Raw genomic sequence first — 27,414 nt, forward strand, 5'->3', positions numbered from 1 at the left:
TTACTCAGTTTTACCACTTTGACATTTTTTAGTAAGACTGGACACATAACTGCAGAAAGCAGAACTGAGATCAACTCAGTTTTACATTAACATGAACAGTAAATATGTGCGTCTGCTGACAAGGTTTTACTGCTATAAAACCTTATAATAAAATGAAGAAAGTGGGTGTCATAGGGGAAGGTACATTCAAAATTGCTGCCATCACAAGCAACCACTACAGGTCAAACCCTCTGCTAATGTTAAATATTAAAACAGCTTTAACTATGGACTACTTTGCACAAACAGCAATCTTTCTCTGCAGATAAGAAGCAGCATTCTCTATAAAGTAAAAGAAAAAAATCCAAGTTTTGTTCAGGTAATATTTTAATATGTTTTTAATACATGAATGATGAACTTCATACTGGGAAATTAATTAAAAGCATTATTTTTAGAAAACTAATCTAGAATTATAAAAGGAGTTAAATATGACTAACAGGAAAAAAAAACATATCTTATTTTTCAAGTCTGATGTTAACTACCAGCACTGACAAAGGCACTCACTCTCCTTTTGCCTTCAATTCTCCACTTCCTCATTCAAAAGTCTTGAAAGATTCATTCTGGTTTTTTCAAGTGCCAATGTTTTCGCTCGTCTTGGAGGCCTTGAACTTGACGGTGGGACCAATTCTGGGACTTTATCACTACTGAAATGCAGAATATTTAAAAGTAAAGCCAAAAATACTAAGCAAACTGAAGAGCTTTCATATTATCAAACTTGAAACATGGTCTTAAAGAGCAAAAGTACTTTTTACCAATTATATCTATTTTGTTTTCGAGAATAACATGTTAAGTGTTTTCCAGGTGATAGAGCAGTGTCAGTAAAGATAACCAAGTGAAAAGCAGTTACAAAGTAAGAATAACTTCCAAAAATTAGGTGAAATCAAAGTAAATACAAATAGGCAAAGGGAGTGGACTAATCCTTGTCACCCTGAAGTCCATGGATTACTTGCTTGAGAAAAAATGAGCAGAGCTAAAAATGACAAAGATGATGTTTTAATGCTTATATCCTACAAGATCATGAGGGAAGAAATCTATTGTCTATATTCACTCTCAGTCATTTCTAGAAGTCATTTCTTTTATCAACTACATGTTGGAAAACAACCAACAGACTGTGGAGGGGGAAAAAGGATTTAAATTAAAAACAATTTACTCCTCCATAGAACAGAAAAAAAAGCAGAAAAAGTGCTTGGAAGAAAAGCAATAATGTAAACCAAAAATTTACCTTTTGTCAGCTAGAATATATGTTGACTCAACACACCAAATGTATGCTAAAAAAATGCTACTGGCTCTTTGACAAATCCTGCCAATGTTTAAAAAGTACCAGTTCAAAGAAATTTTTTTCTTCCTAAGTATTTATCTGTGTTTTAGGAACACAGGATATCAAAGGTACAAGTTTGGGAAAGCAAAACATTTGATGGTGGAGAACAAGGATTTACCTTTTGTGACCGGATTTTACACTTGTGCCAGTTTTTCTTCTGCTCACAGACCTCCCCTCTGCTGCCGCTTTCCGCTGTCCTACAAGCAAAAGTGTCTTTTCATATCATGAACCCATTTCTTTTCTTAAACTAGTTTTGTGTCTTTCTTCAGTGACTGATATTGCATTGAAACACAGAAATACGCAGTCAGCACAGAGAGAATGTGGTCACAAAACAAAAGCACCAACAAACCCCCACGATTTACCACTTCTCCCAGAAACACCTGTTTGTTACTGCCAATGGCTGTGGCCACATTATCTGGAAATCCTGTAGCTGGTCTTTTTTTTTTTTTTTTTATCAGGTGTTACTTAGGTGAGGCTAACAGCACAAAAATTTCCACAGAACAGATTACTTTAATCTTTTAACAAATAAATTGTAAAAATTATAACATGGCTTTTATATCTAGACATTCATAAAAAGTTAGTATGAAATTATTTTATTAAAAGTAATTAATACTGGAGCAAGCATACCTTTGCCAGTTTTGTCTCTTGTGGATTTTAATTTTGCAGTTTCTTTAACTTCATTAACTGGAGTGTGAGGAGCATCTTTGTTATTTTCTGTTAAACAGAATAGCACATGCAAAAGTCATAAATTAATTATTTTAAGTACCCGTATTTTAAATTTTGGCTGTTACATAAAAAAGCCACATAATCTAACCCCACTTTTTCTTTAAAGCAGAAACTAGATATTAAGGCTGGCAGGAAGCCTTAAATGTCACTCAGCTTGTGGATGTTATAGCAAGACCCCTTCTCAATCCTCTCCTGAAAGTCCTGGGGGTCTGGGGAGGTCCCTGCTGACTGGAAGCTACCCAGTGTCATTCCAACTGACAAGAAAGGCACAAGGGAGGACCCAGGATCTACAGACCTGTTAGTTTAACCTCAGCTTCTGCAAATACAGAGAAGATCGTACTGGGCAGAATCACTGCAGCCTTAGGGTTGAAAAAGACCTGCAAGATCATCAAGTCCAACCTTTGACTGAACACCACCTTGTCAACTAAGCCATATCACAAAGTGCCACATCCACTTGTTTTTTGAACACTTCCAGGGATGGTGACTCCACTACTTCCCTGAGCAGCCTGTTCCAATGCTTAATCACTTCCAGTGAAGAAATTTTTCCTAATACCCAACCTGAACCTCCCCAGGACTACTTGAGGCCATTTCCCCTTGTCCTGTTGCTAGTTTTGTGGGAGAAGAGGCCAATCCCCACCTCGCCTTTGAGGCAGCTGTAGAGATTAGTAAGGTCCCCTCTGACCCTCCTTTTCTCCAGACTCAACAGCCCAACTCCCTGAGCTGCTCCTCCCAGGACTTATGTTCCAGAGCCTTTGAAAATCTGAAATCCCACAAGTCTGAAGCAGTAAATGCTGCTTAATTTTTAATGATCCCAAATGTATTGAGGGAAGGGTCAGAGAAGAAAAGGGAACAATGCTTTCCTCTTGCTTTTCAAAAGTGCTAAAAAATCCTTCTTCATGACAAATTCATACCGAAAGATATTAATATTAGCCAAAAACATTGCAACTATTTGCTCAAAAGCATACTTCCAACTTCCCATCCAAGAAATATCTGAAGACATAAACAAAGAAGACAGAAGAAATGAAACTAATTGACACTTCCAGAAAAAAAAAGAGATTAAAGCCTTTAAATAACTTACTAAAAATATAAATAATTAAACAAAATGTTAAAATAGCACATGATCTGCTTAAAACAACTCCATGTCAATACTTTTCCTTTGCTGCTGCAAGTAAACCTAGTAAGTTTCATCCAATTGCTTTTCTGTTGAATAAAATATTCAACTCTGAGCCCCCAGCACAATGTACACTGCTGAGGTGTATGCAAAGCCTTCCAGCTACTTCTACTTCAAACTCTTAAACAGCAATAGAAACAACTGTGTTTCCAACAGATGAGTTGGAAAAAGGACAGACTGGTGTCAGCAGTGAAGGTATCGCCTCTGTCCTGCTGTAACTCAGCCTGCAGGACCACAGGCATGGTAACTGCAAAGTCTAGGAACCCACCCAGCACTTCTTTCTTCCTCCAAGTTAGCGAGTCACATTCCAAGGATGAGTTACTCAGCATCAGTATTTAGCAGGCAGAGGAATGTGCCAAACATTTAAAACAATACAGGACATTTTAGTTCTGGTTTTGGTAAAAAGAAGGTGATGCAGAACAGAGCTTAAGATGCAGAATACAGCACTATTCATACCGGAGTGATATGACAGAATCTGGGCAAAAAGCAACACAAAATGGAAAACACGTAAGTTAAAAATATTTTAAATTGTTGTGCATATTGACTCTATGTTACCTTTTCCTGTTTTTTTCAAAAAGTATTCATTCGGTCAAGAAAAACTAAAACTCATTTTTGCAACATCTGAACAATTCACTGAATTGTACACCTGCTACTGAACACCCCTCCTAAATTACCTTCCTCATTGTGAACAGTATTTTCAGGCAGTGTGATGTCAGTGTCCTGTGTCCTTGCAGAGAGATCTGTTTCCTCTGTGTTTCCAGAGCGGTTTTTGCCCACATTCTGGCCCTTGGTCAAGCTCATCTTGATCTTCTCAATAGCTCTTTGACAGAGTTTATCTTTCACTTTCTGGAGAAGAGATATTTAATGTTAAATGCTACTTAATTTTATAACTATTCATTTTATCCATGAAATTTACCTACTAGTAGGATTAGTTAAATTTACTGCACATAGGATAAAATGTGTGACATGAAAATGGTCAGTCAAGCTGAAAGTATAAACACTTTCTCCATCAACACCAGCTACTGAAATCCCTAATTTTTTAATTTTTAATGATTTTTTAAAGGAAACATAAAAAACATTAAAGCAACTGGACTTAGAGTCTAGCTACCTTTGCATGATATATCCACAGTGGATTCAGCATTCTTTTCAACACTTTTATATACCATAGTGTTCATTTGTCACACTCCCAAATTTTATTTTTTTCCATATTAATCAAAGCACTAAAGTAAAACTCTTGTAATCAATCCCTTCCCACTTAAATCAAGCTTAGATCAAGCACCCTTTTCATGCTGCCTAATGATCTTCCAATTACATCATAAGTTTAGGTGTAAAATTTCAGCTGTTAATAATTAACTAAAGGTAAGCCATTCAAACTGCAAAAGACTTAATACTGAATTTTATTTTAACTTAAAAAAATTAACTACATCACAGTTATCAAAAGATCTTACTGTACTGCAATGTGTCCAATTGGGCACACTGTTCCACCCTGTTTATACTGTCTATCTATGGTTATCATGTGATTATCAGCGAATTTTGTAAAATCACTCAAAAATTCATTTTCAGAGATGGGTTAGAAGAGAAATTCTAGTCACATCATCATAGTAAACAAAAGGCACTTAATTCTTAAGTGTATCAGAATATTAGATTGCTAATGAATGAAAAAGTAAGAACCATTTTTTTATGTACTACCTCTAGAAGCTCATCGAGCAACATGAGAAGATTCTCTGTGGAGGAATTACTGAGTTCCAGTGAATTCAAAGCTTTTGCATAAATACGGACTTCTGGTGCTGTGGGGTCCGTCAGGATTTCATTGCAAATCTTCATGGCTAAACTATCGTGCACTGTAAACTCCTGCAAAGGAAAGAGATTGGATATCAGCTGTTTTGTTGGGAATGATTTACAAGAGACAGCAGTAAGAACATTCTGATCTAAGCAGTTAATTGACTCATTTACAGAGTAACCATTGTCCTAAAATGCAGCCATTTTCAGTACTACACCAAATGATTTCTATAAACTTTTCCCAGTACAGACAATTATCCATGATGCAAGGCCCTGTTAGCATTTTCTAACTGTAAGAGGGTGGGGAGATTGCAGGGGGGGTGAGGTGGGAGGGCGAGTGTCAAGCTAAAAGATTTCACTGCCTGACCAGGTGCTCATTTAATGCAGCTGCTGGCACTGAGCATCTCAGACCCAGACAGGTGGAACTCAGCAAGGGGGTGGCGGTCACTCCTTAATCTCTAGACACAAGTACTAATTTCCTACAGTTTAACATCCTGTACCTGATAGTCCTGAGACTTTTTAGCCCGAAGTTTCAGTGCACTTGGTCTCATCAGGTCCACAAACAGTTCAGAAACGTTACTGGGGTCTACTTCAGCCAAAGGTGACGTTGCAGGAGCATTTAACAGTGTTTGCAGAGTTGGAAGATAAGCTTCTTCAAAGCATTCCTGGTTAGACCTGTTTCAATGGAATCAAATATTAGTGGCATAACAAAACAAAACTGTTTTCTCTTCCATGATGAAAGTTCACCAACCCATTACAATACATCAGTCAAAGTCAAGTGGGAGCCACCAACCTTAACAGCAACAGCCAGCAAAGATCAAGATATCAAAACTGCTTCACAGACCAAATGAAAATTTTAGCACATGGTATTGCTAGCAAGTTTTAGGTAACACTTCCTTCCTCTGAAAAGTCTGAACATTCATCCTTAATGCTGAAAACCTCACTGATATATACAGACATATCTGCTCTTAAGAGACCAGAGAATACGTGTACACATATACATTTCTCTAAATCTTTTTTTTAGGTTATTCTTGTCTTCTGTTCATTCCTCCTTCCTGCTAGCATTTTTCTTTAGGGGTAGCTTTCATTGTGTAAGAAAGCAATGAAGTCTGGCAAAAAAAAATACAGTGGCTAACAAAATTTTTGGAAGAAATACTCATGCTGTTTTTCTCAGTAGAGTTTGTAACTCCTCCCAAGCAAGCCTAAAAATCATGTTGCACTTGATTCTGCAGGAAGTTGTCTGAAAGTGTAGCTCCACAAGATTTGTCAAAACAATTTAAAAGGTAAGGTGTTGAAAAGTACAAGGTACTAGTTGAAGTGAAGCCTTTGCTGTTTCTGATATGTATCTATTAAATTCCTATTTGAACCCAAAATAACCACAGGAAAAAAACTAAAAAAGCAAATAGTTTCAAAATAGCAGATTGTTTGCTGCTGGATTACTGAGCCAAACCAGCTGATTCAGAAGACCTTTAGAGCACTACAAAAAACAACACAAGCAAGAACTCTCCCTTTCACCAGCAGCTTTAAGGCTTTAGATTGGCTCAAGAATAACTGAAGTATCATTCAGATTATTTCCTGTAAATTAAAAGTGAAGTAAAAAAAAAAAAGTCTAGTAACATAAAAGCACCAGGCAGAATTTTCTCCTCTTAGGCTGCCAGAGAGTTTAATACTCTTTAGAAAAAAATCCATAAAGAAGAACTGTTCAGTGGTTACAGATCTTGTCCCTGCTATGCCACTGTCCTGACAAGACATTATTTTAAAAAGTCAGCATCAACACTTTTTCCTCAGAATTCAAATATTTAATTTCAAAAAGTAAGCCTCTTGATTATATCTGTGATCAGAGGGTTAACAGGTTAACAGAGCAACACCCAGAAAACAAAAGGAAACTTAAAATTCAGTAAGAGATAGTACAAAAATTAGATATGAACCTCAGCCAAATCTTATTTATTACCCCAGTTCTCCTTTTCTGAATGGCAACTTTGCAGACAGTTTCAGTTACATGTGGTATTTAATAATTATCTCTTAAGAAACAGTATTGGTAACTGAAAACACTAAATTATTCATCTTAAAATGGACCATTTGTGATCCAGGACACAGATAATGTTTTGAAACTGAAAATAAATGAGATTTCCTAACTAAAGAGATTCCCAATCAGAAATCCAGACTAAGAATTTTTTTCTCCACTGATTTTTCTGATTTTTGCTTAAAACATATACATATTATTCTTTCAAGACAAAGATCTATGAGGTGCCAGAAGTTGCCTCATTTGCAAATAACTTGGAAATACACAGAATTATTCAGGTGGGCAATCATTTGAATAGTCATTAAAAAAATTTGAAGAAGAGAAATTCCCAGCATCAGAAGACAACATTCACAAGTAAAATATTATCAATGTTTAAAGCTAAAATTCATTACCTCATACAAGAATACTGGAACCATTTGAAATTAGCTTTCCTGCCACTTATTTTCAAAAGAACTTAAGTAGGGAAAACCCCATTCTGGAAGAGATTCTGTATTTTTCTTTTTTTTTTTCCTGACAACAGCCACAATACACTTGTTAGGGTTTTTTGCCTCTCCAAACAACTCCCATTTGAACTACTACTCTTAATGAGGCAACGTACAGGCCACAAAAATTTAATTCAATTTGGTTTGAAAAATAGATAAGGTAGCATATAATACACCTAAATTAAAACTTAACCATAAAAAGCAAATACATACTCAGTTTGTTTAACTCACTAAAACCACTAAGAGCAACTGAAAAGCAGGTTAAACACTTTTTTCATTCAGCAGGTGAGAATTGCTGTTTAAGGTCCTATTCCCTTACATAAACCCTCTACCTCCTTTGTCCACTACCAAAATAAACAGGAGATTTTGAATCTGCTCTGAATTTAAATTCTTTAGTTCAAAACCAAAACAAACCCCAAACCACAACCTACCAGCTGGCTGCTTTGATATCTGCCGGGCAATGATTATTTTCTTTTGAAGCATTCCTGCTAGATGCTTTTTAGTGACACTTCAAAGCCTACCTGTAGTGCTCAACAGCATAAATAAGTAAAGCACATATTTTTAAATTAATATTTCATTCAGTATCTTGGAGAACAGTTTCAATTACAGGCTTAGGAAAGAAAAAAAAAGTGGAAGGCCACAGGGGTAAAAGGGAATTAACGAGAAGTCTTCAGAATAGTCACAGGTTGAGATTATGTACTCTCAAAAGAAAGGCATAGGAGGCTGAATTAGACCTCTAGGTCTAATTTGTATTTGCGCAATTTCTACTTGTGCAACACCAAAAAGGTTCCTAAAGCTCCCAGATCAACGTATATTGTCACATAAAAAATTACAAAGGCCATTACCTATTTGCATAAGCAAACAAAGGGAAGAAAACTCCCAGACAGTGTCGAAGCCGAGTATCCTCTTCAGTCACAGGATTATACCACAACAAAACAAGGCGGGAAAGGAACTTGGCACTGATCAGCCTCCCAGAGAACATCAGTTTGGCGATGCCTTCTGCGGCTTCTGTCCTAAGTTCTGAAATCTGGAGACAGAACTCATCACAAACACAACACGCCAACCACAGTGTTTTTCACTAATACTTTCTAGTAACAGTCTACATCCTGTCTTGCCGATCAATTCTTTACATGCATATATTTGCACCTGCACAGATTTCAAAGTCATCTCAAGAGTATTTTTAGTCTGTATCAGTGACAATCTTGTAGTTATTTTCTAGGACAAGTATTTTAACATCAGACCTTTAATTTTAATTACGTGTGTATGGCCAGAGTTCACTAACGCAGATTTGGGAAGGGCTCTCCCCACGTGGGTGTGCCCTTCCAGCCTGCGCAGTGGATGTTTTAGGTGAGGCTCAGCGTGTGCAGAACTGGCCCCACCGTTTAAGTCCTGAGGTCCATTTGCCACAGCCGAGCGAGCTTGGACAGTGACAGTGAAGTCCTTGGGACTGTCACAGCACCCGGTACTAACCGGGGCTGACCCTGCTGAGCATCCGAGATCTGACGGGATGGGATGGCAGGGAGGCATTGAACTGCCAGGGGATGGTCACCACTGAGACTCAAACTCGGGTCCTTGGGATTCAGAGTCCGGAGTGCTCTCCTTTACACCACGGGACCGCCAATTTTAATTACACATCACATAATATTCACATACGGATGGTAAGCCATCCACAAAAACAATTTTAAAACAGAACTAAGGCAAATTTTACAGCAATCCTTACCTCACTGTCTAAGAAACCAGAAAGCAGCTTCAGAAGGCTGTGAATTGTGGCAGTCTCCTCTTCCTCCTCTGTTGTTCTACTTTCATCCTCACCATTTTCAGTTCCAATGTGTGCACTTTCACTTTGAGAGTCATTACCTCTTCTGGTTTTAAAAGGCTCAATTCCAAACAGCATTAGTTGATCAAAGATTGCCTTTAAAGCACTGAGCTTTACTTTTATATTATCGATTTGTAAAACCTACATTTAATGAGGAAAACACATACATCATTTTCCAATAGACCACCAATGCTAAACTTCAGCATAAGATTGGTTTTGCTTTAAGATTATTAATTTGGGAAACTTTTTATAATGCTTGAGACAACTTTCAGTCTTTAGGAAGATGTGATACAAGTTTAAACCTGAATTTATAATACAGTTTGGGAAATAATTTATCAAGTTATCTATGCAATTTGCATTACATGAAATCAATTGAATTTCACTCATTGGAGTGAGCATGTATGTGTGAGATGTAATTTCATTGTTCAACTTGCAAAGAGACACTGGACAAACACAAAGTCTGTTTGCCTGTGGTAGTTCCAGAGTGTCAGGTACTATAGAAATATAGCTTAGAAAAAGTACAGCTTAATGAAAATCAGCAATATTTAAAAAGACAACAGGGAGCAAGATAGCAATAGAAGTCACAGTTGCATAGATTACTATATGTATTATAGTTCAAATTAGCATTTGAGTAAAACCATACATTGTGGGTGGGTCAGCCTTGAGATTCCAGATCTGTTTAGTCCAACACCCTGCTTCTGATAGCAGCCTAACAAAGGCTGGGGGGTCTAGTATCTATGGAATAATTACCTAAGTCTAAAATCTAAGTTACTAAAACAACTGAAATCCTCCATAAACAATTTTTTTTAAATAAGACATACTGAAAGGTAAATTAAAACCAATATTATATGCTAACTTTTTAGGAATCCAAAGTTCTCCTACTACAGTGACTGACAGCTCTACCATCTTGTCTTAGCTGAGCATCTCAGCTCAACATCTGCTGTCATTTCTCAAGTGTCTACATAAACACACCCTTAATAAAGCACAATGGCCACCTACACAACTCTCCAGAGTCAAAAAAGTTAACAAGTGTTATCTTTGATATCATTAGCTTGGTATCAGAACATTTACCACAAGGGTGGGAGATGTGGGAGATGATGGGAGATGCATCCAACATGTTCCATATCCACAGATGTTTGGCTGTGGCATTGCTTGTTGGTTTTAATATTGCTTTATCATCTACTTAATTCCTTCTTAATCCATAAAAAAATTAGTAATTCAGAAATTACATCAGACACCCAAGATCACAGGTGAGTAGGCAACAGAAATGTGAAAACATTCACAGTCACACTGTTAGTTTGGTTTCCCAAGGAAGTCTTACAGAATCCTGTAGCTTCTCTTTCCTATATTAAGTAACATAAATACATGACTGATTTCAACCAGATTTGGAAGAGAAAGTGAGACCTTACAGATAAGGAATTCCTAGAAACTTTCAAGACAACAGGCAACCTTCCAAAGGAAAGGCATGGTACTACCAAGATAAAATATAAGCTTGAATATCATTAGACATCCAAAAAATGTACATGAAACCACACTCTCCAGATGTTCAGGAAATCAGGAATTGCTGGTTCTCAAACAGCATCACTATGTATAACAGCCTATACAGATACAAGACTAGTTTTATTTACTAAGTCACAGACTATCATTCCATTTCTGATCAGACATTTTACCTGTAACAGCAATGGAAGCTGTTGCTGGGCAAATTCTTTGTTCTGAAGGGTACAGCAACCCAAACACAGAACTGCCATATCTCTCACAGCTGGATGGACATTAGTTATGCCAGGAAGTATCTGAAAACAATCATATTAGAATTTAGAGTTGAAACACAAACTGACAATATAAAACTGACTAAAATGTGCTTACCCTAAAAATAATCTGGTTTGACACAGGTTTGGAAAGGGGCAACTACCAAATACTCTGTCTATCTAGATATAAACAGAAGCAGATTGAGTATGCTGTTTGAAATCAGCAAAAAATAATAGCAAAAATCACATGGCTATTTTCTTTTGTGGTTGTATTTAATAAATATTTCTTTTCAAACAAAATGGAGTGGATTACTCCTTGAAATAAAATACCAACACACAACAGCAAACCTACACATTTCTTCATTTAGCACTGACACAGAGAAACAATACTCAAGTTACCAAATACAGATGTCACTTTGATGTACTTGGAATAGTTTCGAGAAGACAAATGTAAAAATCCACACAATAGAACAGCCAGGCTAAATACAGTGTGAACACTACAATGGCATCTTTTTGTATTTTTGCACTTACTAAGGAGTTCAAGTTTAAAAAGAAACACAAGTGAGTATCCCGAATCACTTCATACACAAAAATTCAGCAGGAACATCAATACAAAAACAGGATCCTGGACACAGGAAAGTGGAATAAACATGGAATAAACAACACATGTGAAAATTAAAGAAAGACCAAAAAAAAAGCTTTCTGGGATACACAACACTAATTAGTATTTCTAAGAATACTTCTATACATCTGCAACAAATCAGGTGGGGTTGCACTACATTTAAGGAATTTTCTTTGCAAGCTGAATTCTAAGAATTCCCATTCTAAGGTCATCCAGTCCATTTTCTCCTTATCAAAAGATCAAATTCCTGTGAAAAATTATATAAACAGAATCCTAAAAACCCTTGTCTTGAGAGACACCAGCACTAAAATGCTGTTCCTATGTACCTAATCATTTCAGAATATTTATTCTTGAACTTGCTCAATCTTCCTTGAAATTTGTCCAAGTATTCACCATGCACACACCGTGACAAGGAATTGCACAGATTATGTATTAGGTGAAGAAGCAACTCATTTGTTTTGAGCTTGCTAATGGACAGGTTTATGGGGTGATCAACCAATCCTTACACACTTTCTCTAATGTCTCATCACTTCCACCCTCTCTCAAGCCCCAGCCTTAAGTCCTCTCCAGGTTACAAAGAGGTAACCTATTTAGACATTCTGCAGTAAAAGCCATTCCATACTTTTCCTTGCTGCCTTTCTCTTGACTACTCCCAATATAAACTTCAATTATAAATTTTCTAAATAGATCAAAATTGCAGAGTTTTCCAATGTGGGTGCACCATTCATACAATGGCACCTTTTTCCATTTTTGCTGGCATGCTCAGTAACAGTTTAGAGCCTGGGATATTCAGGAATGTTTATCTTAAAATCCATAGTATGCACAATGGAAACTAGGAAGTATATCTTGTAAACTACAAGAGGCCAAAATGCCACTGCCTTATTTTCCCATTAAAATATTTTGCTCTTCAAAAGTGCTAAGAAAACAGAGTGGGGTGAGGGGGGAATCTTTCCTTGTACATGGATTGAAAGAAAGGTCTATATGAGTTCCAGTCTTTCTGAGATAAAAAGCTTATGACTATAAACAAACAAAATAAAGCCAAAGCAAACAAAAATATTACAGTTCTCTGTTAGAGCTCTTATAACTTTCGCTTACAGAAAATCTAAATAATTAAGAGCAGTAAGCAGGCATCTAAGCACCCCACTTGGCACAGTACAACTTAGACCTGTCCAGCACTGTCACGCAAGAGTCCAATATTTATCATATTCCTGCTGTAGTTTAGTTCCTCTCTGCCACAGCCAGTTCTGGCACAGATGCTCAGAACAGCATTATCTGCACTCACCTCCAAGACACTGACTGGGTTCTCAGAGGGCTTAAAAGCACCAAGCACTGCACTACAGATACAAAGTGATAGTGAAATAATCACAACCCATCCTGCCAGAATCCAAGGGCCAGCTCCGATGCATCCATTTTCATTACAATGGGAACAGTACTTCTTATTCCTACATACCAGAGACTGAATGATTTCATTCATGGTTGGACCGATTCCTTTAGAAAGGGACATGACCTTCAGAAGCTCATAACACATCATCAGACACTTCAACAGTGTTTCAGGATCACTCTTCAAGTGGATCAGGGAAAAGAGAAAAACATTATCAGTAAAAATGGAGGTGTAATAACAAGAATGGGGTCATTAATCATAATTTGTCCCTGCCCAAATAAACATTTCCTGTTCACTACACATTTGTTGTGGAAGAATATTAATCATCATCTGTCTACAAACTATTATGAGCACAGATTCCTTTTCATGTTTTCAGCTTGTTAAGAGTAAAAGGAGTAAGGACAAGACCCTTTTAGAATACTTTAGCTACTCAAGGACAAAAAAACAGTTTAACTGCAATTCATTTTTTGCTAGAGCAGACAATCAGCTTCTATACCTGAAGGAGAATACTAATACTCTGTGTGTTTGTTTTCAATTCTAAAAATGTAGATGAGACAAGGCCAAGCTACACTTTCTTTTAAAACTAAGAATAAATGTTAAATCATAACCAGCACTTAGAAATACAAGAAGAGAACAGACCTTCTCCACACGCATTTCTTTAATTTCAGGTTGCTCTGCTGCTTTAATCAGCTCGTTTTTTGTGTGTTCCAACTCAGTTATTTGCTCTTTTAATACTGATGCTCTATTAAAATCCTGCAGAGTAATGCATTCCTCCAAAGCTTGTTTTGCTTCAAAAAGTTTCACTTTTATTTCAGCCAACTAAAAAACAAAGTAAGAAGAAAATTAATATAATACCCTTCATGGTATTGGCCAACAATAAACCACTGAGACTGGCCAATAATACCCCACTACATAAAACTCTAGATGTACCCATCTAGCTTAAAGAAATATTGTTCTTGTTAATGAGCTTACCTTAAGCTCCCTCTTTCTTATTTCAGCAGCATCAACAGGCTGGTCAACTGCAACAATTGGCTCCCGAACCTCTGAAATAATTTCTGCAATCTGTTGTTACAAACAGTGTATTAGTGCCATTAATTTCAGCTCAGATGTCATATAAGCATCTAACTTTTCCAAACTTAAAAGACTATATAGAAAAAATCTGTGCAGTTTCTCTCAACAGCTCAAATTCCCTGCAAATAAACCCTCAATTTGACAGTATGACCCTAAGTCCAGTGTTTTCTCCCACTAAGCTGGGAAAGCAAAGACCACATTATCCATTAAGTTCAGCTGTTCCTACTCCAACAGGTCCCTGGTATTCTCTCTCTCCTCTAGATCTGAACACATCCTTTAAAAACAATTACTGGTAACAAAAATACTTTAAATCCAGCTATTTCTGTTAAAATGCTTCATAAAAGCTGCTAGATACATGGGAAGGCAAAGCCTAGAAAATAAGCTTTTAGATTTACTTACCATTTGAATCCTTTTGTCATCATCTTTAACAATACTGAGTAATCTTTCAACAAGCAGAGGTGTAAGTGCTGCTGAAGTTGCAGGTAGAATGAGGATCTTTTGTAAAATAACTAACAGGTGCTGTCTGCATTAGAGGAAAAAACACAATGTTTGCTCATTCAAGAAAATGGAACACCTAAGAGTTAATCTCACCATCTTTGAGCTACTGTGATGAAAACTTTATAATACAATTACGAGAGAAACTTCTCCATAGCTACTGCTAAATATATTTTCTTTCTTAGCAATGTTTGTCTTTTCCCAATTTTACCTGATTTTTCTTGATTATAAAATGCTGGATTTTTTTATTAGGTGTCACTACTACCCAAAGAAAAGTCACACCAGAAGAAAACAGAATCAATACTGTAGAATGCTTTCATAGAAATTATCTGGCTGACAACTAAAAAAAATTACAAGTTAAACTACCCTGCCAGTCTGGCACACATACACACATTCCACTGAGAGTTTGAAATTGTTGCTCTGTTTGTATTATCATAAGTACAATTTTTCACAAAATGCCTGTGATAGTATGAATTTCCAAACTTATTCAGTCTTCTTACTTCACACCAAAAGGCCATTCAAATTATAGGAATGATTCAGTTAACACAGTCCAATTTAGGTTGGCATCCAAGACCTTTTAGGCCTTAGCAGAATACGGCTTAAAAACAGATGGAACAAACAGGCTACTTGCTACAAGTCATGTGCTGCAAAGTAACCCATTTTTCTCCTTTTATGCTGTATATACTCTGCTCCAAATAAACAGTCTTGCAACTTCATAATCTCAAGAATACCTTATGAGAACAACGGAATTTGTTCTCCACAAACAATGTTAAATCTGCATTAAAACCTCCTTTTCTGTAGGTAAGCAGACAGTATTTGGCACACTTTTAGAACCAATTCCATTACAGAGACTGCTTTTTTTCCAGCAAGCATTAGAACTAATAGCACAGATTCAATTTAAGTTTACCTTCCTCCCTCTTCCATGGTGTCCATGCAGCCGATGATAAGAATCAGTTGCTGGCCTATAAATTCTTTTGTCATCATGTTTTCAAAACTATTAAAGTCTTCCTTTTGTTCTTCAGTAAGAACTGGTATATTTTGAAGATAACTGAATCCAAACAGAACAGATATACTTACATTCAGAATCACTGTTGGACAGTAAAAAAACAAACCAAACCAAACCACCTCAAACAAATCAGAACCAAGTACCTAAAGGCACTCCCTTCCCCCCCATCAAAAAATCCTACCATCTTCTTGTCCTGAATAAACAAGTGGTTACATTACTTATGAACCTTAAAAATTAAGGTTTATGTTCTTTTCCTAGATTAATATTTTCAGAAAATTATTTATACCAAATAATTTACAGTTTAAAAATAATGCAATTTATTAAAAAACCCATTCCTTTTGTGAACATTACACAGTAAGAAATAAAATGACAAGTTATACTTGTATGTGTGATTTCAGTTCTGTACCAACACATAAGGGTTGGACTTGATGATCTCAGAGGTCTCTTCCCACCCAACTGATTCAATAAAGGCAGCATTTAGGAATAAATGCATAGATGTACCATTTTTCTTATTATTTTTCTGCATATTAGGCTACTAAGTGTTATATTGCCTGCAAGACAACATACAAAACAATCATGCAAGCGGACATGATGAAGTCTGTCATCACCCCAGAAGAGCAACCTGTTATCATATATGCTCAGTCAAACAGCATGGAAAGTGTAATCAGTTTGTTTCATTTCTTTATTTTTCTAGAATCACTGTTCTTTTATTAAAAATGTATCTATCAATGAGAGTTGTGCACATTCAGAAAATCTGGAGTGAAACATATATGAAATTCAATACTGTATTGTAACAAAAGAATGTAACAAAATATAATTCAAATTGATAAGAGCTGTGAAAAAGAAGCTTTTTCTACACAGCTTTGCAGATACTTTTCAGCAACAGCTTGTTATTTTAGCAAATTTTAAAATTTCTTCAAAGTTAGGACATCTGAAATGAAAATGTGTTTCTGATCCCTTAACAGTAACGTCACCCACACCAGATCACAGTGAAATAACCAACCCCAGCTTGCAATCCTGCATATTTTCCTAAGTACCAGTGACTTGCATTTTTCTGCTGCTTCTGCTGCTCTCAGTGCCCTGCACAATTGTACACTGCACACCAGAGGATTGTAGAATTGCAAATCTTACCTCAGACAACTGGGGGCACAGCTCAACAATGAAGGGTTTATCAGCTGATACCACAAACAAGTTCTAGCACACCTAATTAACCACACTCAGCTTCACCCTGAACAGGAAGGCAACTTGAAGCCATTTTGAGTGAGATTGGATGGAAACAGAATAAATGTTCAATTGAAGAACAAATTTTTTGGAGAATAAATATTTTACAGTCTGGTAAATTAATTATGAATGAATAAATTTACATTCACCAGACTGGATACACATTTCAAAATTAAGGAAGCACAGATGCTTCATTTATTAAATGTTTATGAAACATGTTAACATGTTCCCCACTGAAAAGTAGCAATTATTTCTGTAAGTACTGCTAGTAAACTACACCCAGTGAAGTGAGAAAATATGCGTATTTTTAATTGGAAACATCTATCAATACAATTATTTCTCAGCAGATGTGATTTATAATAATTTCAGGAAGCTTCACTCTATGTTTCACAAGCACAATACCTCAGTTAAGACTTCTCAGCATTCTCCATGTTTATATACATAAATCCCATTCAAAATTTGTTAAGACTAAACAATCCTACCAAGACAAAAATTAAAAAAAAAAAAAGAAATTTATCATTCTTTACTTTGGTAAAAAGATTGACTTAACAAAACATTCATTTCCATCCTCCTGCATGGCCCAAGGAAATAAATGTTCTGTAACTGGCTCATTTAGCAGCTCTGTCACTGTTTTCAAACAGAAGGTTTTCAGAACTCTGCCTGCCCGAGCAGGCAAAAAAGGAGGTTTCAGTTTCAAAACTAATTCACTTGGGGACAGCACCCAAATTTTACTTTATTCACACAAATTATAACACTGAAACAAGCATCTGTTTCTGCAAGCTCTAAAAATCTTTCTGAAAACTCTTAGCAAACACACAGTGACCCTGATAACAACAGGTACACAAAGAATAGCTGCATATTACACAATAATGACTTTATTATCTTAAATAATACTTCTATGCTATTGATCTAACAGTCCATGTTGCTGATAATTCATGAGAAAGGCAATTCCAAACATTGTTTTTAGGCTATAAAATCACTGTTTACAGGTTTTATTTAAAAGAATTAAGTGCTCTCAAGTCTTTTTAAAAAAAGGGAAGAAAACTTAAAATCACTAAATCATTGATCATGCACAACTTTGAAGTAGTGAACAGTTTGAATAAAAGAAATACTCTCTCCTTAAAAAAAATGAAATCTATTTTAGTGGCAAGATATTTATTCTTAAATACAACATACCTTAACAAATAATCTGCATATATAGCTGGTTCTGGCAACAGCTGCTCTAGTAGGTCTTCACCTTCTTCTCCTTTTGATTTTACGTATTCACAAAGACATCTCCAATGTAACACATTCTCAGGTGTTAGGTCTTCCAGTGGAATCAGTTTTCTAAACAAAAATAACCAAACAAATACAAAGAGAGAAATAAAACAGGGTCAAAGACAAAAAATGCCCAGAAATACTAGAAAATTAGAAATCAAGATCACCTCCTAAGATGAAAATAAAACCCTGTCAAAGATATTCCCCACAGAAACAGTCATAGATTGACCAAAAACTTCCTCTCTCAAGGATGCAGAGCTCCCTAAACCTTTCACTCCATCGTTCTTCTCAGAGTTTTAGCTCAAGGCTGTGTCTCTCAGTTTGTAGAAAGATTCTGCTCAACCCTTCAGACCTCCCAGAGTAACCACCCAGGGACTTTAACTACAGGAAACATTGTTATCACTGTACAAGTCTGGAAAACTAAATTAATCTGCAGCAATGTAACTACCACATCAAAATACTCCTCAGCTTCTGTCTCTGAATTGTTTCTCCACTCCCAAAACAAGACCTTCACACAATATCTGAGTAACAATTGTAGTGTGCCAAATGCAAAAAGTAACTCCGCTGCTTCTCAGCATCTCCATAAGCTCATCTTCCATCACCACTCCCTGTTAGACTCATTACTCTTTCCCATGACAAGCAGAGCAATCAGTTTTTGTCTTCAGAAGCAGAACATTAAATTCTGCATTAATTCTACCTCAAAACAGAAAAGACAGTATCACTGCAGTGGTGCTTTTCATTCCCTTGAATTGCATCTTACATGCAAACTATCAACAATCTTTGTTTTGTTTTAGCTCCCTCACATACAAAACAAACAAACCAGCCAAAAAAAACCCCATGCAACACGTAGATGAAAACTGATCATATACTGGCTTCTTGTTAATCTGATAGGTCTTTATCTAGAAGTAAATTTAACAAACAGAAATCCCAGAACTCTTAAAAAAATCTAACCATTTATCATACTGATACTGCATCACTCAGGCTTGTAGTCAGAAACCTCATACAAAAACAACCCTAATAGTTTCCATAAATTAAATAATGAGCTCATTGTGAGCTAATAATTTAACTTACTTCTCAAATTGTCTTTAGTCTAACAGATCTACTACTTGAAAAAAATTCCCAGACAGCCCAGTTTTTCAGAATGGAAGGCTCATTTTGTACAGGATCGAAATCAGACCGAGATGTCCATATAACTATATGAAAGTTCTCTTTTGAACCTCTTAAAATATTAGCACATTTCCAGGGGCTGTAAGAAAGTTATTTCACCATTATTGATCCTTTTAAAGCCAAACAAGCCCTTATCTATAGCTTTGGAGGGCAATGCACGCAGTACCTGCTGAGTTCAAAACATCTGTCATGCTACTACAAGAATGCAAGGATTTCATATGATGATATTATGCATTTACTTCCAAAACACAGAGTAAGATTTTGTTTTCATTTTATAATCAGTGACAATTTATCATTTAATTTTATCATCTGACACAAGACCCCTACCACTGTTCATTCGACTCTCATTTCCTCAATTAACTCAAGCCATTTCTTCTCACACCTTTTTGCCTCCCTTAGCAATTTCCTACAACTTCAATTTGTAGTTTTCTTCCCCTCTTCGTTTTTGCTTTATGGATCTTAATGGTCATCACATTATCTTCTTCAAGATTTAGGAAACTCAGTCAAATGCTACCAAACACTGACACAGGGAAAGAAGACTAAGACATCAAATTCTGTCCAGCTCTTAAATTAAGTAAATGACCTCCAAAATGTGACTGACACAAGCTCAGTAATTCCACTCTGATTCTCCAAACGGTCCCTGGATAACTGAAGCAGCCCCAGACTGTGTTGCCTCTGAGCTCAGCAAAAAGCATGGAGGGGAATCAAAGAGGAGTAGGAAATGTGTGACAAAGACCAGAAGCATTACTGAGAGGGAGAAAGAAATGAAAAAAAAAGAAGCTTTTCGGTATCCCACACTAAAGGAAGAGGAAATCAGAGTTGTGGGTGCAAACTAGAGCACTGCCTTTATGGTATGAGGTACAGAAAATAAAACCAATTAGAATCTTAAGCTATTACTCATATAAAAGTTTGTATAACTGATTAATATACTGCCTACTTTTAGAATTTAAGAGTGTGATTTTTGGGGTATTCTTGAAACAAGAAGTCAAATACATTTTTTTCCTCTTGTTTATCTGGGCACAATCATTTTCAGCCAGTGACCATAGGACTTTTTTAAAACAAAAAAGGTATATCTAAAACACTTAAGCACACAAACACCAGGGAGACATCACAGTATCAGTCTTTTATCACAGGCACTAATTACTCCCTGTTTAGATATAACCCTTTATATTGTTATGTAAAATATCCATCTGCTGGAAATGAAAAATGCTCTGCATACCTGCTGTCAAGGTTTTTACACTCCTGAACAACATCTTGAAGTGGAGATAATGAAAACATAGCATTTAGTACTGGGATGGCCACTTCTGGGCAGTTTTCTACATCCAGTCGATGAAGCAATTCTAAAACATCCCCTTCAGTGAATTGTAACCAGGCTTGAAGGAGCTTCTTCTTCATTACCTCCTTAACAACATCTAATAATATAGGAATTACAATGGTTTAAAACACAAAGGTCCAAAAATACCAGGTTTTCAACATAATTTCACAAAAGAATTTTCTACAGAAGTCTTTTTGCAAAGAAATTGTACAGTTACTGTTAACCTTACCTTAAAAAAGAAAAAAGCCAACAGATTAACAAGAATAACTGTGGTGTACCACATTTTTGAGGCAATATCATTTTTCCCCTCACAGGGAACTAAAAAAAACTCTATTAAAAAAACTTTTACATCTCTAAAGGCGGCAGCACCACAACCCAGGAAACCTACAAATTCTTGTAGAACAAGGAAATATTCACAGAATCAGACCTGTCAAATGGGTAAGGTTAGAAGGGACCACCAGTGGGTCATCTGGTCCAACCTCCCTGCTCATACAGGGTGCACAGGATTGCATGCAGATAGTACTTGAATTATTTCCAGGGAGAAACTCCCCAACCTCTCTGTGTAAACTGTTCAGTGCACAGTCACCCACACAGTAAAGTTCTGCCTCATATTCAGCTGGAACTCCTGTGCTTTGGTTTCTGCCCACTGCCCCTTCTCCTACTGCTCAGCACCACTGAAAAGAGCCTGGCTCCATTCCCTTGGCACCCTCCCTTCAGACACTGACGGACATTGCTCTCAGTCATCACTTCCAAGGCTCAACAGCACCAGCTCCCTCAGCCTGTCCTTGCAGGAGAGATGATCCAATCCCAAATATGCTGGGTAAGTGTTGTTATCTGCCTGCTCTGTTTCAGGAATTGGCCACTTTTAGAGGCAGGATACAAATTGAATTGATACACAGAATTCTTGTGCTAATTCAATTATGCAGCTGGATTATGGAATTTATGTAGTGATACTTTAACTGCCTCTCTCCACTGTCACAAGGAACAAGTAGTTCCTGGATCTATACAGTACTATTTAATCAAGGCAAAAAGTATTTATGGAGCATCTGGAATACACACATCACTAATGCACTCACAGACTTAAGCAGGGAAGTCAAAAGGCCAATAGCCTGGTGGGAGTGAAAATAGAACTTGGGAGCAATACAAATATGGTCTAAGCATCTTTTAGAAAACAATACCCAATATAAGGCAAATAAAGTCCATACACACTGAGACAAGACTAATCTTTCCCCTTATATGTAACTGATGGTAATAAATACAGCACTTCAATATAGTCAGGAGTTCAAAAGGCAAAACGGTCTTGAAAGAGCTAAATTAAGGTCCTAAGAATGAGAAACCTCTACAAGAAGGTGAAAAGCGCATAAACTAGCAGAACCAGAGGGGAGAATTGCCAGCTGAATGCATCCTGAAAAGCAAAACTAAGCAGAATCTAGAGTATATATTCTAGATCTTATTTCATTAAAAACCCTTGTTCTGAAGTCAATATGGAAAACTTCCACGTAGGAACTTCCTATGAGCACGTTCCTCACTTCTCAGCTGGAGAGTTACTCAGATGAGCAAATTCAGTGAAGATCTACATATTCAAGGCTATAGAATTTGCAATATTTGTAATACAGAATAGCCAGTTTGAAACATAAACCCATTTTACCCAGCAAAGAGCACATGATATCCATCACATCAGTCAACCTACATATCCTGGTAGATGTCTTCCCCTGTGATTCCAGGTGCCAACAAAAAGAGCAAGTCCTCAAGAGCTGGGAGGCAGAATCCTCCTAAGGAAGAGATTGACACTAACAGAGAAAGCATCTGTCCTTGATCATAAAAGAAGGTACTTTTTCATGTTGAACACCTCAATGTTGCTGAAAAACGGGCCATGTAGAAAGGCTGTATTTTCTCTTTAAGGAAATATAACAAACCCTTGTTCCTGACAAATGAAGGATCACAGGAAAAATTAGGAAAGGTAGCTTCCTCCCTGTAGGGATTCCAGCCCTGCAGAAACACCTCCCCAGTTTGGAAAGATTACTAAAAAACAGAAACATATTCACCCTAAGAAAAAGAAGGATCTGCAAAGACCAAGCAATACTGGGGGATTGGCAACCAGCAGACAAGCAGCAACTGGTTAAGTCAAACAGCAAACTAATATATTGATAAGAAATAGCAAGTCAGAACAAGGGTTTTTCAGTGCTGGACTTCAAAAACAGAACTTGACAAACCTCATAAGACTATTAAAGAAAAGTTTAGGGTAGGTGTGGCAAAGTGCTAACTCATACAGATTGAGGGCTTCTTTCTAAGTGCAGGTCTATACAGGATAGGAAAGCACTAAGCTGATTCTCTCTCCCCTTCCAGACAACAACACATTAACATGATCTCCAACTAGTCAAAAAGAAAAGTAGATCAATAAAAACACTGCATGCATGACACACCTTGAAGAGCTTGATTTACAAATGAACACAGTACTTTAGTTTCATTTTCTAGGTGAATACCCACAGAGATCATAATTCTCACAATTCCCAAGCAGGACATCACTCAGCAAGTAAAATTCTCAGAGTAAAATTCAACAGAGCTTAGTAGAGAGTTTCCAAACAAAGTGTATGGATTACACATCAGTATTTAGTAAAACTGGCAGCTTTTGTTGTGAAATTCATGTATGTAATTACTGCTATTGCAACATGTTCTGTGTAGGCAAACCAAAATGGTCTCCCTCAGATGTATGACACCTTTGATGGCAATGACACCACACACAATTACAGGTACATTCTGAATGGCTCTTTATATACAGTGATACAGAAGACATTAAAAATAATAAAGCTGCTTCATAATGAAATGCACAAGGGTCAAACGGAGATTCATTAAAATAAAATTCAAGTGAGGTAGAAGAAATCCCTTTCTGGTTTGTCCACTATAAGGGGACTGGAAAACCAAAGCAACAAGCAGATTTCAACGCTTAAACATTTCCTGGTCCCTCATTATTGCCTTTGAGCTCTTAGTATTGCCATTAGAGCTTCCACATAAATTGCCTCCATACACTCTCAAACATTGGTATTGAGATAGTGAAAAACATCATCTCTTACCAGATCTGTCATTAAGTCCCTGTTGCAACAATTTTACTCTCTGTGCTATGGACAGAGCTCTCATGTGAACTTTTTCTGCCAAAACCTTAAAAAGAATTCAGAAAAAAATGCATTTATACGAATGATAACAACTGAATCCATTAACTACCTGTTGTTTTATACTCTCAGTTTTATCTACCCACAGAAATCCTAAATCAATAAGGGCTGTAACACCTGTACCATTGGCACTGTACAGTACATTAACAACAGATCCTTGTGCATAGAAGAAAATGTAAAATAAAATAAGCAAGAAAGTCAACACAGCTGAGAAGCTCATCAGCTCTGCTTGAATACAACACCTGCATATGAAAATTATTCTTCTCTCTTTAAAGCATCAAGAGCAATACCTGCAATAAACTACTGAAGTATGGACTTTTCTTACAGCCTAATAACACAGAGATGCAGTTAAAAAACATAACTTAACCCAAGTTAACAAAGAGCAGAAGATGGTTCTGTATGAAAAAACTGAATATTTTGTTTCAAGACCTTGCCTAAGATGCCTGCAAAAGAAACAGATGTGTTAGCACACCTTCCTTACTCTACATGTAAACATAAGTAAGTGTTGATACTTCTCAAAAGCGGAATACCAAAAATATACAATTTTTTACTACTGGTGTGGTCCCATCTTTACTTAATATATATCATGTAATAACAAAGAAGGAAATTTGCTTCACAAACATCACAAAATGCATACATAAAACCCAACAGATTATGTCCATAATTTATACTTTTACTATCTGATCCTCAAGAGATAAATCCTATCACAAAAGTAATTTCTGTCAAGCAAGTTCTGCAGTCAAGTTCAGGGGTTTTAAGCAGAAAACTGGTATTAAATTGCTCCCCCTCAAAATCTAAATGAAAAACTGTTCTGTTTAACCAGTGAAATACAGGAAGAAAGCTTTAAATCATTTATTAAGTCAGCCTTTGAAATGAATGTTAAGTGATCCAATTTACCTCATATGCCAGCTTCCTGACAGCTTCCTTGACGTCCTTAGTGCGGCCCACAATTACTGGCAAAGTCCTTGCGGACGGAGCGATGCACGACAGCACTGCCCGTCTCACCTCTGAGTTTGAATCATTTTCAAGCAAAGTGTTGTAAACTAAAAATAAAATAGTCATAATAATATTTTCATAAAAGTTTGAAACATTGTAGAAAAACAGAAAATACTGACAAAACAAGAAAAACCACACACAAACTCAGCTCTTGCAAACCTCCTCTGGGAAAGAATGCCACAGTTTATTAATTATTACAAGAATATCGTCTAACATTCATCTATTTACTCAATGCTTTAAAAAAAAAAGCTTAAAAGTGCTTTCAAGTAATGTAAATCAACAAATGTTCTTAGACAGAAGAAAAAGATCACTACTACTTACTATTAACAACAGGACAGTTTTCATCCTTAGGATCTTGAAGCCTCGACAGGGCCAAGACAGCTTGAATTCTCACATTAGAAAATTTATCTTTAAGTCTAATCAGCATAGCATCATTAATTTTATCAAATAGGTCATCATCAATCTGGGCATTCTCTGGCATGCTTCCCAAGATCTTGTTAACAAGCTGGCATGTTCGAAACCGAACTGCGTGGCTGTTTGCCTTGTGAGACTTGGGAAAAGGAAAAAAATGTATAGTTATGATCACACTTTTCTCATTTTCAACATAAAGCTCTTAATGCACACATGTAAGTAGCTAATATTTTATGGAGTAAATGATATTTGCACTTCTATGTTTCAAAAGGTTTTCCTATTTATTTTTAATAAGACTAAAAAGCCATAGAACTGGAAGACAGTTATGGCCCATGGCCTGTATTGGTGGCTCCTCAGCAAATCAGCAATGCCTTCAGAGGAAGCAGCACTCCTTGCAGCCTTCAGGGCATGAGCCAATTTACTGCTCTGCCGCCTCAAAACCTTAGAAGAAAAGAAAGACATTAGCAACGATGACCAGTGATGTCGTCCTGATCAATAATCTTTCCATAGTAAAACACTAGTTTAAGAATATATAATTCTATTTGCGTGTTCATGCTACAGGAACTGTTGTTCTTTCCATGTAACACTCCCACCAATAAGCAGAAAGGAGTAATACATATGTCTCACCACTTGTATGGAAGTTCAATATTTCAGTATTTTTGTTATCATCAAAAAGTACAGATTCATTTCCACAAACTTCCAGTGTCATGCTTACAAATGTACCTATAGTAAAGCCTGCAGTGACACATCTGACATGAGAACAGTTCACATTTTCTCAAAAGCCTAACTTTTGCAACCCAGTTGTTGGGTTATTTTGTGGGGTGGGGTGCGTTTTGGGGGGTTGGGGAAGTGGGGAATGGTTTTACTCATAAGGCACTACCTTTGCCTTGCCTTCACTTTCTAATTTCTAGTTTGTATTATCCAAGCATCAGCAAGTTTTCCCCACTGCAGGAAGTTTCAGTTAGTTATGTTAAAGATTTAATAATTAGCATTACTGTACCTCAAGCAGAAATTTAAACACATAATTCAAAAGTAAATTATCTTCTTCTCCCTCCTCACTATCATCTTCTTTCTCATTCTGACAGAATGAAGTAACAAATTTAGCTGCAAAATCGATCACTCGTTCCACTGCTGGCTCCCGCCTGTAGATTATCATGGCATACTTGAGGAAATGAATGAATTTTTCATGAAAGTCTTCTTTATCATCCAACTGAGGAAAAAAAAACAAAACACAAGAAAAGATAACCACCCAGTTCATCTTTCAAAAGCCGTTATCAAAGAAAAATGAAATAAATGAGCTTATAATTGACAGCTTCCATTTAAATTTTTAAAGGGTTTCACTCAGGGCACACCCTCTGTCGTGCACTCCTCACGGAGTATTTTGCTTTAACAGCACAGCAGGACCGTCCCTGGAGTTAACATTTACCTGCTGGCAGGTTTCAGGACGGCAATCGACACTTCTCAGGGCTGCCCTGTGTCACACACACACCTCGCGTACGCGAACACCCTCCAGCAGCACCATCTGTACCTGCTGCGGACACAGCCGCCTTCGCAGGAGGCAACTGTGATGAACAGCTGAGCAGCGGGGTTGGTTTTTTTGTTGCTGTTCGGGGATTTTTTTAAGTCGCGGTGCTCTCCTCAGACACAGGGGCCTCAGCGCTCGCCTTAGGGGAGCGCAGCGGAGCAGGCCCCGCCCCCGCGGAGCGCCGCCAGCTCCCCCCGAGAAAGCCATACCTGAGCATAGGTGCTCTTCAGAGCCACCACGAGCTTGGCGTGGTTCTGTTGAGGCTTCTGGGCGAGCTGAAAGGCGTCCCGGAGCTGCAGCAGTTTCCTCTTGGCGCCCATGGCCGGGCCCCTCCACCTCCCGCCCCCCGCAACGGCCCCGGCGCTTCAAACTCCGCGCGCGAGCCGAGCCCGATCTCGCGAGAGCTCGTGGGCGTGCGCCGGGGGCGGGGCCGCGGGGGCGGAGCCGGGGCAGAGCCGCCATATTTGGATAGATGCGGGGCAGTGAGGAGGGGGGTCTGGCCAGAGATCAGCATTGTCAGCTAAACCATGGCAGGGAGTGCCACGGAAGTCTCTCCTTAAACACCTCCAAGGACAGTGACTGCACCACCTCCCTGGCCAGTCCATTCCAATGTCTAATCACCCATCCTGTGAAGAAGTTCTGCCCCATGTCCAAAGCAGCTTAAGACTGTCCTCTTGTCTCCTG

General features: G+C 37.3%; 1 protein-coding gene across 2 annotated transcripts; it reads right to left on the reverse strand.

The window, feature by feature from the left end:
* Positions 1–27,083, reverse strand: NCAPG (non-SMC condensin I complex subunit G). 2 transcript variants are annotated; one of them, XM_071555216.1, is made up of 21 exons: positions 26,940–27,083; positions 26,206–26,415; positions 25,116–25,344; positions 24,696–24,841; positions 23,703–23,787; positions 20,536–20,728; positions 18,069–18,218; positions 15,573–15,713; positions 14,570–14,693; positions 14,072–14,161; positions 13,739–13,918; positions 13,169–13,279; positions 11,022–11,141; positions 9,256–9,492; positions 8,381–8,562; positions 5,531–5,705; positions 4,941–5,102; positions 3,926–4,097; positions 1,982–2,068; positions 1,473–1,551; positions 1–680 (listed from the first exon to the last, which is right to left on the reverse strand). In XM_071555216.1, exons 1-21 carry the CDS (start codon positions 27,048–27,050, stop codon positions 554–556), a joined length of 3,111 nt encoding a protein of 1,036 aa, XP_071411317.1. In that variant the 5' UTR covers positions 27,051–27,083; the 3' UTR covers positions 1–553. The 2 variants fall into 2 exon arrangements, with proteins under 2 accessions (XP_071411317.1, XP_071411318.1); XM_071555217.1 differs by lacking the exon at positions 26,940–27,083 and adding an exon at positions 26,632–26,720 and having other exon boundaries at positions 2–680.
* Positions 27,084–27,414: the final 331 nt, after the last annotated feature.

Source organism: Pithys albifrons, chromosome 5, assembly GCF_047495875.1.
Source record: "Pithys albifrons albifrons isolate INPA30051 chromosome 5, PitAlb_v1, whole genome shotgun sequence".
Classification (NCBI taxonomy): Eukaryota; Metazoa; Chordata; class Aves; order Passeriformes; family Thamnophilidae; genus Pithys; species Pithys albifrons.